This window comes from Apodemus sylvaticus, chromosome 20 (assembly GCF_947179515.1).
Source record: "Apodemus sylvaticus chromosome 20, mApoSyl1.1, whole genome shotgun sequence".
Taxonomy (NCBI): domain Eukaryota; kingdom Metazoa; phylum Chordata; class Mammalia; order Rodentia; family Muridae; genus Apodemus; species Apodemus sylvaticus.
This window is the reverse complement of record NC_067491.1, coordinates 5,034,263-5,048,614: the sequence shown is the minus strand read 5'-3', so window position 1 is coordinate 5,048,614 and position 14,352 is coordinate 5,034,263. Positions and strand designations below refer to the sequence as shown.

General features: G+C 48.4%; 1 protein-coding gene across 8 annotated transcripts in view; it reads left to right on the top strand.

The window, feature by feature from the left end:
• The window catches only part of Baz2a (bromodomain adjacent to zinc finger domain 2A), a 37,153-nt gene extending 22,833 nt beyond the window's left edge, over positions 1–14,320 (top strand). For 4 of the 8 annotated variants that reach the window (XM_052164901.1, XM_052164902.1, XM_052164903.1 and 1 more), the window contains 22 exons: positions 807–915; positions 1,080–1,181; positions 1,329–1,539; positions 3,324–3,424; positions 3,656–3,781; positions 4,038–4,256; positions 4,384–4,638; positions 6,173–6,387; positions 6,648–6,722; positions 6,854–7,034; positions 7,131–7,190; positions 7,374–7,518; positions 8,093–8,724; positions 8,839–9,097; positions 9,180–9,335; positions 9,413–9,564; positions 9,956–10,245; positions 10,337–10,469; positions 10,565–10,711; positions 11,067–11,299; positions 11,387–11,530; positions 11,649–14,320. In XM_052164901.1, coding sequence (XP_052020861.1) covers positions 807–915; positions 1,080–1,181; positions 1,329–1,539; positions 3,324–3,424; positions 3,656–3,781; positions 4,038–4,256; positions 4,384–4,638; positions 6,173–6,387; positions 6,648–6,722; positions 6,854–7,034; positions 7,131–7,190; positions 7,374–7,518; positions 8,093–8,724; positions 8,839–9,097; positions 9,180–9,335; positions 9,413–9,564; positions 9,956–10,245; positions 10,337–10,469; positions 10,565–10,711; positions 11,067–11,299; positions 11,387–11,530; positions 11,649–11,814 — 4,111 coding nt within the window. In that variant the 3' untranslated portion in view covers positions 11,815–14,320. The remainder of the gene's footprint in view (positions 1–806; positions 916–1,079; positions 1,182–1,328; positions 1,540–3,323; positions 3,425–3,655; positions 3,782–4,037; positions 4,257–4,383; positions 4,639–6,172; positions 6,388–6,647; positions 6,723–6,853; positions 7,035–7,130; positions 7,191–7,373; positions 7,519–8,092; positions 8,725–8,838; positions 9,098–9,179; positions 9,336–9,412; positions 9,565–9,955; positions 10,246–10,336; positions 10,470–10,564; positions 10,712–11,066; positions 11,300–11,386; positions 11,531–11,648) is intronic. The other 4 variants (XM_052164905.1, XM_052164908.1, XM_052164907.1 and 1 more) reach the window with 4 other exon arrangements.
• Positions 14,321–14,352: the final 32 nt, after the last annotated feature.

Genomic DNA, 14,352 nt, shown 5'->3' with positions numbered 1-14,352 from the left:
TCAGGATTCCTGGAAGAGCAGCAAATGCTCTAAAACTGCTGGACTATTGCTCCAGACCAGTTCTCTTGGGGTCTGTCTCCCTCACATATTCTTTGTTCATTTGCTGGCTACTTGGTCTTGATCCTTTTTCAGACTAAGGCTCAAGTATCCGAAGGCACTAGATAGAACCGTAGAGAGGGACAGCAGTGAAGGGGAGAGTCTTCTTACAGTGAGCTGGGTGGTTCTGTGGCAGTGATTTCTGTTTTAATGCTCTCTGGAGAGTTAAGGTCTAGAATAGTAACTTTACTTAATGACCAACCCAGCTGTTGTCAGAGGCCTAGATTTTCTGGGCTACTTGATGCTACCAAGTCTGAGTGCAACTGCAATATTTAAGACAGAAATAAGCTGAGTTTTATAATGTACTGCTCGGATCATAGTCACTAACTAAGACCTAGCCTACTGAGTTATTTCATGACATCAGCCTCCAAGCTTACTCTTTCACTTTGTTCTGCCTGAGCCAGGGCAGTTAGGAGTTTCCAGCTGCTCATTTCAGTAGCTTTATAAGAAGGAGGGTGGGAATCTTTGTACATATTTGCTGTTTAGTGCAGTGTTTTCTCCTGAAACAGGCTTTGGCTCAAGCCCCGAGTGCCTGTTTATCAAACTTATGTGCTGTGCTGGTTGTGTGTGTAGGACTGTGTAAGACTGTCTGCATGCAGGGCTCGTGAGACAGCTGGAGAGGGAGTCTGCTCAGTGGGCTTGGCTCCTGGGTGGCATGGGAGTGGGTAGGGGTGTGACCTGGTGGCAGGGCCCATGTGCTTCTCTGGCAGGTGGCGAAGAGAAGTACGCATCAAGAAGGGCAGCCATCGGTGGCAGGGGGAGACTTGGTATTATGGCCCCTGTGGGAAGAGAATGAAGCAATTTCCAGAAGTTATCAAGGTAACAGCATTCATTGGTAGCCTTGTTTTTTTTAAGGGCTTTTTCTTGGGTCCCAGGAGAGCAGAGTAGCATTGTCTCCTCTGGGGCCTATTCTGCATGTACTTTTGCTGCCAAAGCCGTGAAATGGCTATGACTTTACTAATGCCATTCACTTTTCCTCTCAGTACCTGAGCCGAAATGTGGTGCACAGTGTCCGCCGTGAGCACTTCAGCTTCAGTCCCCGCATGCCTGTTGGAGATTTCTTTGAAGAAAGAGATACACCAGAGGTGCTGGCCTAAGGATTAAAATAGTTGGGAAAAAGTTAAAGCTTCCTTTTGTGGAATTAGGTGGCTCAAGGAGTCTGGGATACTTCAGAAGGCTTGGTGGCCCTTAGACCACTATCTCCTCACAGCTCAGTGTCGCTGTTCCTTTAGGGTGTGCAGTGGGTCCGGTTATCAGCAGAGGAGATTCCTTCCAGAATTCAAGCAATCACTGGCAAACGAGGCCGACCTCGGAACAATGAGAAGGCTAAGAGCAAGGAAGTTCCCAAAGTGAAGCGGGGCCGAGGTCGGCCTCCTAAGATCAAAATGCCTGAGCAGACGAATAAAGCAGATAGCCGGCTTCCAAAGAAACTGGAAACCCAAGGTACGGGGTATCTGTAGCTCAGATTCTGCTCTCTGCAGGAGGTGTTGCTGAATGGCTGATGCCTGGTTTTCCCAGGAAGGACTGACACCTGGACAGATGAACCTAAATCTATTCTTGCCCCATAGAAGGCATGAATAGAACCTCAGCTCTGCTGCTTTTTTTTTCTCCAGGCAATTTCTTCCTTTTGAGTTGGGTTTACTAGAAAACTAAGTTGTGGGTTTTTCCCACCTATAGAAATGGCCAAAGGAGAAGGTTGCCATTGTCTTTAAGCTCCTTGCATAGACTGAGCTTGTTCATAAAATTTCTGTGATTTTTACTGTAGAGACTTCAATTCACACCTGAATCCTAAAGATTATTGGGACACTACTTTATTGGGATAGATAAATGGGGAAATGTCTGATTTTTTTAAAATAAGCATTACTTAAAAATGCTTACACTGTGCAGAATATGAAATAGTCTTCTTAGTTCCTTTCACAGTTCTAGCTCTGCTATCTGGCTGCATCTTTTTTTCTCTCCCATATTGGGGACCAATCCTAGGACTTTGAACATTCATCTAGCAAGTCCTCTACAAATACTAAAACCCCAACCTCAGAATATTTCATTTTTTTCAAAAGGTTTTTGTATATAAATGTTTTACATGTAGGCACTCCCTGGGAACCAGCGAAGGCCGTAAGCAGGTGTCAGATCCCCTAGAACTAGAGTTGAGATTGGTTGTGAGTCGCCACATGAGCTGGGAGCTGAGTCCATGTTCTGTGCAAGAGCAGAAAGAGCTCTTCACTGCTGAGCATCTTTCCAGCCACAGGGTTTCTCTGTGTAGCCCTGGCTGTCCTGGATCTCACCCTGTAGACCAGGGTGGCCTCGAACTCAGAGATCTGCCTGCCCCTGCCTACCAAGCACTGGGATTAAAGGTGTATGCCACCTCTGCCTGGATTAATAAAACCTTTAATTGATTTATTTGCCCATAATATTTTAGAAGGTCCCTGTAAAAATGTATGATGATGTTTATGTATCAGAAATGAAAGAATAGGTACTGTTGGGTCAAAATGTCATAAGAGAATTATTTGCAGATTTACACTTTGACTCAGATCTCTGAGTAGACTGAGCTGTGAAGCTCTGACAGTGGTGAGCCAATTCTTTGACAGAGTCCATTGTCTTCTTAGAGTACACTAGCATGTCAGTGCAATAAGACATAGCACCCTCTCTCCCTGACAGTGTAGATTCCTGGTTCTTTTCTCAGCTCTCTTTGCACTAACGCCAGGCTGTGTGCACCACTCTGCATTGCTGTCCTTGCTGCAGAGCGGGGGAAAGCGACAGATTATAAAGGTATTCTGTAGTTGTAGCCTCCTTTCCACTGCACTTCCAGAGCAGTTCAGTTGGCATCAGTCTGTGGCTCCTGAGCTGGCGGTGCTGTTTGAGCACTTCGTACAATTGCCTCAGCAGATGCCTCTCTCATCTATATCTCTAAAATGTTTAATTATGTCCACTTAAAAAAAAAAAGTTATTCAAGGAGCTACATGAGAAGCCAGCTTTGTCATAGGCATGTGCTGCCATGGGTGCCAAGCATGTTTTCTACCTCACTTTCTTTCTTTTTTTGGTTTTTTGGATTTTGGTTTTTTCTGAGACAGGGTTTCTCTGTGTAGCCCTGGCTGTCCTGGAACTCACTCTGTAGACCAGGCTGACCACGAACTCAGAAATCCGCCTGCCTCTGCCTCCCAGAGTGCTGGGCTTACAGGTGTGTACCACCCGGCTCTACCTCACTTTCAATTTCCCTCCTGCCGTCACAGAAATACTGAGTGAGGAGGATAAAGCAAAAATGACTAAAAGCAAAAAGAAGATGAAGCAGAAGGGACAGCGTGGAGAGAGTCAGACTCCTGTCCAAGGGCAGGTAAGGGCATCAGTGGGCTGACTTACAACCTGCTTCATATCCGTCTCCCACATTTCCACCCACAATACAGTAGCACACGTTCACTAAGTGGAATTCCTCAAGCTAGATTTAGAATGGACTTGATCAAGAACAATATGGGTGCCTCTAGGGTGAGAATGTAGCCATTGCCAGTTCCTCATCCTCCCGTGTCACCTCTCCTCCCCAGCACCCTTTTCTGTTTTTGAATCCTAGCACAAGCAGAGGTGCTTTCAGAGTCATTTGAGGAGAAATGACTTCCCTTATGGTTTACAGGCCAGAAACAAGAGGAAGCAAGACACCAAGAACTTAAAGCAGAAGGACACTAAGAAGAAATTCAAGGTATATACACACGAATGCATGTCCCAAGCGTTGTTTCTTTTTCCAGGATACATTGTGCATGCTAGACAGACAAGCACTCTACCGCAGAGCTAAATTCTCATCTCTTAAGTCTGATTGTCAAGCACCACAGATTGTCTAAACATACCATGTCAGTGTTACAGTTACATTTTGGACTCTAGTTTGTGAGAACTAGGATCAGGCATGGCTAGACAGGTGCCCTTCGCACTTAATTGTTCCTTTCTCCCTGGATGGGCAGGCTGAGAAAGAGAAGATGAAGACAAAGCAGGAGAAGCCAAAGGAAAAGGTAAAGAGGGAAAAGAAGGAAAAAGTAAAAGTGAAGGGAAAGGAAGAGCCCAGAGCCAGGCCGTCCTGTCGAACCGCTGCACAGAGGCGGCTGGAGGAGCAGCAGAGGCAGCAGGCTATCTTGGAGGAGATGAAGAAGCCCACAGAGGATATGTGTCTGGCTGACCACCAGGTATTAAGGGTCATGGAAGGGCCAGGTCTGAGGACATTTCTGTTACCAGAAGGACCCTCTGACTATCTAGAGAGTACCTCATGGTAAGTCTAACAGGATATCTGTCTATGTGCTTTTCTCTCTCCAGCCCCTGCCCGACTTCACACGCATCCCTGGTTTAACACTGTCCAGTAGGGCTTTCTCAGACTGCTTGACCATCGTGGAGTTCCTGCACAGTTTTGGCAAAGTGCTGGGCTTTGACCTTACCAAAGACATTCCTAGTCTAGGAGTGCTGCAGGAGGGACTCTTATGTCAAGGCGACAGCTTGGACAAAGTGCAAGACCTGCTGGTGCGGCTCCTGAAGGCTGCACTCCATGATCCTGGCCTGCCTCCCTACTGTCAGGTGAGCCTTCCTGGGCCTGTGTTACAGTTTTGCTCTCTCTTTGAGAACACTTAAAAGCTTCCCCCTAAAGTAACCACAGAAGTAAGGGAAATGCAGTTGGCTTCCTGTTTGTAGCTTTTATATGCCGTTTTCTTCGCAAGGCTTCATTTGTTCATTTTCTCTTTTTCTTACTTTGCAGTTTCTCTTTGTAGTCTTTCACTTTTTTGTAGTAACTTTTTTCCTTAATTTTTAAATTTTATTTTATGTGTAGACATGTTTTGCCTGTCTGTTTGTATACCACATGTATGACTGGTTCTACACTGACCAAAAAATGATGTTGGATACCCTAAAATCAAGAGTTACAGACTGGGCTGGAGAGATGACTCAATGGTTAAGAGCACCGACTGCTCTTCTGAAGGTCCTGAGTTCAAATCCCAGCAACCACATGATGGCTATCAGCCATGCGTAATGAGAACTGATGCCCTTTTCTGGTGTGTCTGAAGACAGCTACAGTGTGCTCACATATAAGAAAATAAATCTTTAAAAAAAAAAGTTAGAGACAGCTGTGAGCTGCCATATGGATGCTGGCAATTCACGCCAGGTGCTGTGGAAGAGTAGTCACTGCTCCTAACTGCTGAGCCATGTCCCAACTTTCATTCTTTTTCTTTCTTTTCCACAAAAATTTGTTATAGCTGTCTATTGCAGTGCACACCTTTGGCCTTTGGGAGGCAGAGGCAGGCGGGCCTTTTTGAGCCTGTTCTGCATAGCAATATCCAGGCCAGCCCGAGCTACATAATAAGACCCTGGCCAAAAAAGAGGGAGGGAGAGTTAAAATTGTTTTTTGTTAAGATTTAGTTTTGGCCAGGCTGTGGTGGTGCACGCCTGTGATCCCAGCACTTGGGAGGCAGAGGCAGGTGGATTTCTGAGTTCGAGGCCAGCCTGGTCTACAGAGTGAGTTCCAGGACAGCCAGGGCTATACAGAGAAACCCTGTCTCAGAAAACCACGAAGATAGATAGATAGATAGATAGATAGATAGATAGATAGATAGATAGATAGATAGATAGATAAAAAGGATTTGGTTTTGTTTTATGTAGCTGAGTGACGAGTGTTTGTCTGCATGCACATGTGTGTCGTGTGTGCTTGGTGCCCCTGCAGGCACCCCAGAAGACAAGGTTGGATCCCCTGTAACTGCTTTGTGGATAGTTGAGAACTGCCATATAGGTGTTGAAAACCAATCTGTGTCCTTTCCAGAGAAATAGCTCTCTCCAACCCAAAATTGTTTAAAATTATGTTTATTTGTGTGTGTTTACATGTATGTATGTGTATAGTCAGAGACAACTTGTAGGGAATCAGTTGTTCTTCCATCAAGTGGGTCTGGGAATTAAAGATATTTATATCAGACTCAGTAGCAAATTTCATGACTATCCCGCGCCATCTTGCTGACCAAGTCCTTACCTGCTACAGTTTTATCTTAACCCTGAAGCTCTTCCAGGCTCCCCCAACTTGAGTTGTTTCTATTTCCCTCTCATTTCCATTTTGCTTTCTTCTAAACAGTCCCTGAAAATCTTGGGGGAGAAGGTGTCGGAGATCCCGTTGACCAGAGACAATGTGTCTGAGATCCTGCGCTGCTTCCTCATGGCATACAGAGTGGAGCCATCCTTCTGCGACAGCCTGCGTACCCAGCCTTTCCAGGCCCAGCCCCCTCAACAGAAGGCTGCGATTCTCGCCTTCCTTGTGCATGAGCTCAACGGTTCCACCATTATCATCAAGTGAGGGCTTGGGTGGGAATGGTCAGTCCTGTGTCTTATGTAGGGGAGGGACTTAGCTGTCCAGAAGTCCCCAGGTGGTGTGTGTCTGCTGCTCTTGGCTGGGATGCCGGAGTGATTCACTGTAGACTCACTGTGAGCCTTCCTTTGTCTCCATCCTGTGTGAACTAGACTGAAATCCCTACAGCTCCTTAACGCTTAATCTTTCTTTTCTTTTTGCTCTGCTACTTCCCACTCAAAAATCACCCCATGTTCCCCTGCAGTGAGATTGACAAGACTCTGGAGAATATGTCCAGCTACAGGAAAAACAAATGGATTGTTGAAGGCCGACTCCGGAGGTAGGGACAGGACAGAGTAGAGCCCAGAGGGAGGGTGAGGCATACCCAAAGCTCTGGAAGTGTAAGTTTCAAGTGTTCGCTTTTTGGCATTATATTATTCACCAGCGTCTTCCCCTAATCTATTTCTTAAGACTGAAAACTGCTCTGGCCAAGAGAACTGGGCGGCCTGAGGTTTTGATGGAAGGGGCAGAAGATGGCCTGGGACGGAGGCGCAGCTCTCGGATCATGGAGGAAACCAGTGGCATAGAAGAGGAGGAAGAGGAGGAAAGTACGGCAGCGATCCATGGTCGCAGGGGTCGAAGAGATGGAGAGGTATAGACCGAAGTCAAAGGAAAGGGGGCTAGAGGGTTTCATCTTTTTTGGATCCAGTAGCTCTCCTTTTCTCAATGTCTGCTTGTTTCTGTGCAGGTTGATGTTGTGGCATCCAGCATTCCAGAGCTAGAGCGCCATATAGAAAAACTCAGTAAGGTACCTACCGTGTTTTTAATCTCATAAAAGTCAGAGATGTGGGTTGAACAAGAATTGGTCCCCCCTTCTTCAGATTTTATCAGTTTTATAGGGAAGTTGATAAGCTTCAGTTCTCTCCTGGATACTAAAATTCATCATGCCATGATGGAAATGTTTTTTATTCCTTTTCCACTTCCTACCCAGCGTCAGCTCTTCTTTAGAAAAAAGCTGCTTCACTCATCACAGATGCTTCGGGCAGTGTCCTTGGGTCAAGACCGCTATAGACGCCATTACTGGGTATTACCATGTCTTGCTGGTATCTTTGTGGAAGGATCGGAGGGGAGCACAGGTAGGTGCAACTGTGGAAGCTTGGGGTGAAGTCCAAACAAAAGTGAGCTCTCCCTTCCTCTGCCTGTTTGTGTTGGGCTTTTCCTCTGTGACATGGTAGACTCGAGAGTCAAGCGACTCACCTACCTCTGCTGTCACACACCAGCCACAAGCTTCAGTTTCTTCATCTGTAGACTGCGTGTGGCCACAGTGGTGTAGATGTGCTTCCTAAGGAAGTGGGGACTGGGACTGGAGAGGACACAGGGTAAGAGCATGCGCTGCTCTTCAGAGGATTGCGTTAGGCCCCCAGCACCACACATCTCACAACCACCTGTATGTAACCTCAAGGGTCCAGGGCCTGGCCTCCACAGCACTGTGCACACGTACACAAGACTACAAAAAATTAAAATGGGTTTCCACTCTTAAGTGATTAACAGACCTTAGGTGTGGCTCCATGCCAGGTGCTAACACAATATTCTGTGGTTGATCCCTGACACAGAAAAGCAAATTTTAAAAAGCAAGCATGTTCTGTTTATAGATCTCATTCTTTTCCATTATACAAGAGTGTATCTTAAGCTCTGTGTTTCTCTTTACAGATACTGAAGATGAAATAAAGCAAGAAACTGAGTCCTTGATGGAAGCAGTCACTTCAACACCCCGCTCTGCCCGAGTCTCTGTAAAGAGGGAGTCAGTTGGCTCTAACACCTCTACTTCTCCGGGCCGGTCCCGAGGCCGGCCTCGAAAACCTAAGCCTGGGTCTGTGCAGCCTCAGCACCTTATGTCCACCATCGGGGAACATGATTCAGAACAAGCCCAGACTCAAGCTCACCCTGGACCTCAGCCTCAGCCTCAGGCCCCTACCCAGCCCCATCTTCAGTCCAGTAGCGGGTTCCTAGAGCCAGAAGGTTCCCCTTTCTCTCTGGGTCAGAGCCAGCATGACCTCAGCCAGTCTGCCTTCCTGTCTTGGCTGAGCCAGACTCAGAGCCACAATTCCCTACTGAGTAGCTCAGTCCTCACGCCTGATAGCAGCCCAGGAAAATTAGACTCTGCTCCATCTCAGTCCCTGGAGGAGCCAGAGCCTGATGAGGCACAATCCTGCCGTGGGCCTCAAGGTCCCTGGTTCAACTTCTCAGCCCAGATACCCTGTGATGCTGCTCCTACACCACCCCCTGCAGTTTCTGAAGACCAACCTACTCCCTCCCTCCAGCTGCCTGCCTCCTCTAAACCAGTAAGTAGCCAAATCAGTCTGCACTTTATTTTGCCCCAGGCTCCCATGTCTGGCTGTGAGACTGAAGCCTGAAGTAGGAAATATGGAAACTCCTTCGTGTCTTCTTCTTTATAGATGAACACACCTGGTGCTGCCAATCCTTGTTCCCCAGTGCAGCTCTCTTCCACCCACTTGCCTGGAGGGGCCCCTAAGAGGCTATCAGGGGACTCTGAAGAAATGCCACAGAGTCCCACAGGGCTGGGACAACTAAAGCGGAGAGGGAGACCTCCTAGCAAGTTCTTCAAGCAGGTGGAGCAGCATTACTTAACCCAGCTGACAGCCCAGCCTATCCCCCCTGGTGAGCAAGCTTGGCTAGGACAGGGCAAGCATGGAGGTAATTGCAGTTTCCATTGTGGGCAGTGTGGTTCATGCCTGGTTCCCATCCCTTGGCCCATATGCATACCCTCTGTACGCAGACATGTGCTCAGGCTGGTGGTGGATCCGAGATCCTGAGACACTGGATGTCCTGCTCAAGGCACTGCATCCCCGAGGCATCCGGGAGAAGGCTCTTCACAAACATCTCAGCAAGCACAAGGACTTTTTGCAGGAAGTTTGTTTACAGCCCTTAACTGGTAAATGAGAGGACTTGACCCAGCCTGATCAAGAGTAGCTGCTGTGCAGTCATTTATGGTCCGCGCTCTCTTCCCAGATCCCATCTTTGAGCCTAATCAGCTGCCTGCCTTGGAAGAAGGAATTATGAGCTGGTCCCCCAAAGAGAAAACTTACGAAACAGACCTGGCTGTGCTTCAGTGGGTGGAGGAGCTAGAACAACGGGTTGTCCTCTCGGATCTACAGATCCGGGTACCTGGGGTTGGCCTTGGAAAGGGAATTGTTTTGGGGAGGGAGTTGGTTTTGTTTAATTTTGGTTTTGGTTTATTTTTATGTATGTGGATGTTTTGCCTGCATGTATGTCTATATATAGTACACATGTGCAGTGTCCTCAGAAGCCAGAAGTGTCAGATCCTCTCACATTGACTTTAGAGACAGTTGTGAACCCCATGATGTGTGTTCCGAGAATTGAACCTAGATCCCTGTCTCAGCCTTCCAGTTGTTGAGATTGCAGACATAAGCCATCACACCTGGCTGGGGGAGGGTGCCAGGATAAGCCCTTGGTTCCTTCTTCCTGGGTGATCTAGCATGACATGAAATGTTTCCCTTTATAATGTGTTCTGCTTCTTTTTTCCATTGGAAGGGCTGGACATGCCCTAGCCCAGACTCCACCAGAGAAGACTTGACCTACTGTGAGCATCTGCCTGATTCCCAGGAGGATATCCCTTGGAGGGGTCGGGGCAGGGAAGGAACAGTACCTCAGCGGCAGAACACCAACCCTCTGGACCTGGCTGTGATGCGATTGGCTGTTCTGGAGCAAAATGTAGAGCGGCGGTACTTGCGGGAGCCCCTCTGGGCGGCCCATGAGGTGGTAGTGGAGAAGGCCCTACTGAGCACGCCCAATGGTGCCCCTGACAGCACCTCAACTGAGATGTGAGTGACTCCTGCTACCTGTCTCTTGGCCTGGGAGAGGTAAGACAAAAGCCTTCTGTTCCTCACACGAGGATCACTGCTTTCTCTCCAGATCCTATGAGATCACCCCTCGTGTCCGAGTCTGGCGGCAGACACTTGAGAGGTGCCGTAGTGCAGCCCAAGTGTGCTTGTGTGTGGGCCAGCTGGAAAGGTCCATCGCGTGGGAGAAGTCTGTCAACAAGGTGGTAAGTCTGGAAATACTTCCGGAGACACACCGGCAAGAGTGGGGTCGGTGATAGCAGGGGTTAAGGACTTACTCTGCCTTCTCATGTTGGTCCAGACCTGCCTGGTCTGCCGGAAGGGTGACAATGATGAGTTTCTCCTGCTTTGTGATGGGTGTGACCGAGGCTGCCACATTTATTGTCATCGGCCCAAGATGGAGGCTGTTCCAGAAGGAGACTGGTTCTGTGCTGTCTGTCTGGCCCAGGTAAGGCTTCTCCATTCTCAAACAAGACTCAGAGATGTCATCTTTCTTTAAGCAACAGTCCCACAGACGTCCCTGACCCTCAGGTGCTGCTCCTAGGGAGGAGCCTGTGACAGCATGTGTGGGTGTAGTCTTTGTTTCAATACGTTGTCTATAGTCTTTAAGCCGCAGTTATTTCCTCTATAAAATAGCAGTAATCACCATTCATTTTACCGACCTTCCCATTGATTATCTGAATGAATTCACATGCTATCTTGTATGTGAAGGTTTGAAGCCACAGTCGTGGGCAGGTAAGACTGACGAACAGGAGGGTGCGCAGTGTGGCCCAACACTGCTGCTCACCTGGGTCTCTCCTCAGCAGGTGGAGGAAGAATACACTCGGAGGCCTGGTTTTCCAAAACGAGGCCAAAAGCGGAAAAGTAGTTTTCCACTGACCTTCACAGAAGGTGACAGCCCGCGCCGGCGGCGACGGATGTTGTCAAGGAGCCGAGAAAGCCCAGCAGTGCCTCGGTACCCAGAAGACAGGCTGTCTCCCTCCAAAAGACGGCGACATTCAATGAGAAGCCACCACAGTGATCTCACATTTTGCGAGTGAGTTAGTGGACTCTAGGACTAGCTTTCTATCTCTGTGCCAGAGAGGCTGCAGGAGGAGTCAGTGTGTGCTTTCTGTACTGATAGGAGTATCCTGATGGAGATGGAGTCCCACGATGCAGCCTGGCCTTTCCTGGAGCCTGTGAACCCTCGCTTGGTGAGTGGATACCGACGTGTCATCAAGAACCCTATGGATTTTTCCACCATGCGAGAACGCCTGCTCCGTGGAGGGTAAGATGATCTCTCCCTTGGTTCACCCTTTCTTTCTCTCCGCTCACAGCCCCATCCACCCTGCCCAGGTGCACTAGCTCAGAGCTAACAGCTCACAGCCCTGTCTTCCCCTGCCCAGGTACACTAGCTCAGAAGAGTTTGCAGCTGATGCCCTGCTGGTTTTTGACAACTGCCAGACCTTCAATGAGGATGACTCTGAAGTGGGCAAGGCTGGGCACATCATGCGCCGCTTCTTTGAGAGTCGCTGGGAGGAATTTTATCAGGGAAAACAGGCCAATCTGTGAGGCAAGGAAGGTGGGAGTCACCTTATGGCATCTCCTCCAACCTTCCAAACAAAAGCCTGCCGTTCTCACCTGCTGATGGCTGCCCTGGGTGGACTCAAGTCAGGCAGTGCTGATTTTTGATTCTGCCCTTGGCAGCACCCACACCCTCTTGTTCCTAATCCCTTTTCTCCTTTCCTCCTCTTGCTCCTCAAATAAGAGATGCAGAGATGAGGTCCTTCTGGATGGAAAGCCAAAAAAGAAAGAATTTTCCTGGTTTTTTCCCCAAATTAAAATGGAGAGAGACAAAGAAGTCCTCCCTCCCCTTCCCAGTTTCCTCCCCTCCCTGTACACGCCTCAGCATCCTGGGGCTACTTAACAATAGCAATAGTTCTAGTGAATGTGTGAAACCGAGAAACACTCTGTACTGTGTGCGGACCCGCAGTGACGGCCAGTAAAGTGGACTTAACTCCCGAGTGTGTCGAGCCGACACCGGGCCCTGAACATGCTGCTTCCATGTTCAGTCCCTCCCTGCTTCTCCCCTCCTCTCGCTCATTCTTTTCTAACTCCTCCTCCCTATTTTTAAGGTTTTGTCCTACCCAGTAATGTAAAACTATCGTGTACGGGTTCTTCCTCCCCAGTCTTTCTCCCTTATGTGGAAAACAAAGTTCCCTGTCTTTCTGTCCTCATCTTCTGCCGATAGTTAACCCTCTACGGTGTTGGTTCCTCCTCCCATGCTGAGTTTCTGTGAGTCTCTAGCCTTTTCTGAAGCTCAGTGGCTGGGGAGTGGGCAGGCAGGCAGCGCCCTTCCCCTGCTTCCCAGACCTCCCTCTTGGGAACTCCTCAGGGACAACTACTGCTGAGTTTGAGTGCTCCTCCGAGATGGGGACCAGGTAGCAATTGACTGGCCTCGGAGAGAGGAGAGAGAGGTGGGTGCGTGTGTGTGTGTGTGTGTGTGTGTGTGTGTGTGTGCGCGCGCGTGTGCGCGCGCGCGCGCGCGCGCATGAGAATTGTAATTGTGATCCTGTAGTGTGATGGGACCCATTGTTCCCCACATGTGTTCACTCCTGCCTTCCCATTGTTCCACACCATCACCTTTTGTCTTTGGGAAAACACAGGAACTATTTGGGGACAAGGCTGTCTCTCCTCATGGTCATTTCTTTTCCAGCCTCTTCAAAGTGTGCAATCTTTTCAGCAGGAACTCTCTCTCTCCTCTCACTAGCTTTGAGTCTTGAGTTTTTGCTGGGAGAGGGGTAGAACTGGATCTTTACTAAACCATGAGTATCTGGGTTTGGCTGTGTTTTCCTTCATCATACCTACTTCATATCCCAGGACCCCTTTCTTCCCCAGCAGCAGAGACCCTGGAGCACAGGATGGGCAGAGAGGAGTATCTGGGTCTACCACTGCCCTGTGTGTGACTAAGCCAGGTTAGCCCGCAGCATGAGAGGACAGCTGCTAACTCCGAGCTGTAGCCATGGGCCACTGGCCCTGCTCTCCTGCTCAGCCGAGCCCCTCCCATCAGAAATTACGGGTACTTGCACTGGGGAGGTGGCTGCTAGCTGGCCTGCGCAGAGAGCTGAGGCATCCAAGCAATGTGGTGGGTGGGTGGAGGGTGCCAGGTGAGGTGTAGCATTCCTTGTACTCCAGCAGTACTGAAGGGTGGGGCAGCGCAGGTTCCTGGGCAGCCCTGACCCCTCAACCCACCCTCACCGCACTCCTGTTGCCTATTTCTAAAGTCGCCTTTTCTGTCGATGAACCTCAAAACTTAATTTTATTTGAGATTTTTTTCTTTTAAATAAGAGGTGGATTGAAGAATATTTGAATTGACTTTATATTATGCATAAATATTTATATTTTATCTAAATAACTGCGCTGTAACAAACTATGTGTTAGTCAGATGTTTGGAACTGTTTCCCCTGGCATAAAATGTACTGGAGTCATTCGTTATTGGAGGTGAGGCAGGAGGGAGAGTGGAGCCTCGGCCCTGCCTTGTGCTCCTCTCCCGGCCCACCTCTGCCCCTGGGGACCAGGCGCTCTGAAGGAGGAGGTCCCAGACTTGATTTGAAGAAATGGGGGCAGAAGGGATTGTGGGGCAGGACGTGATCAAAGGGGCCATTTCTTTCTTTTCTTTCCTCATCTTCACCGCCCCTTGAGCTAGGTGGATTTTTCTCTTGTTGACAAAGAGTATTTGGTAGGGAAAGCAGGTTAAAAATAAAGACAGCCCTCCCTTGCCCTTTGTGTCCCCTCCCCGGTGACAGCAAGAAACCAGTTTCCATGTTCCTTTTACAACAAAAGGGACTTTTTATATAACCAAATGTGGTGTTTTAGTGACTTTTTGATAATGTACAGTTTTTTGTGAATTTAAATTTATTTCTTTCTATATTTTTAGGACCAATCTCATTTTTAATAAGGTTTAAAAAAAAGGAAAAAAAATCTAGAGAAAAAAAACTCGTTTTTTGCCATGTGATGTTCCACAGGTGCAGCTGTAGAAAAGTGCTTGTCATGGAATAAAAACCACATTTGATAAAGACTCAAGATTGTGTGTTTCTCTCCTGAAGCATA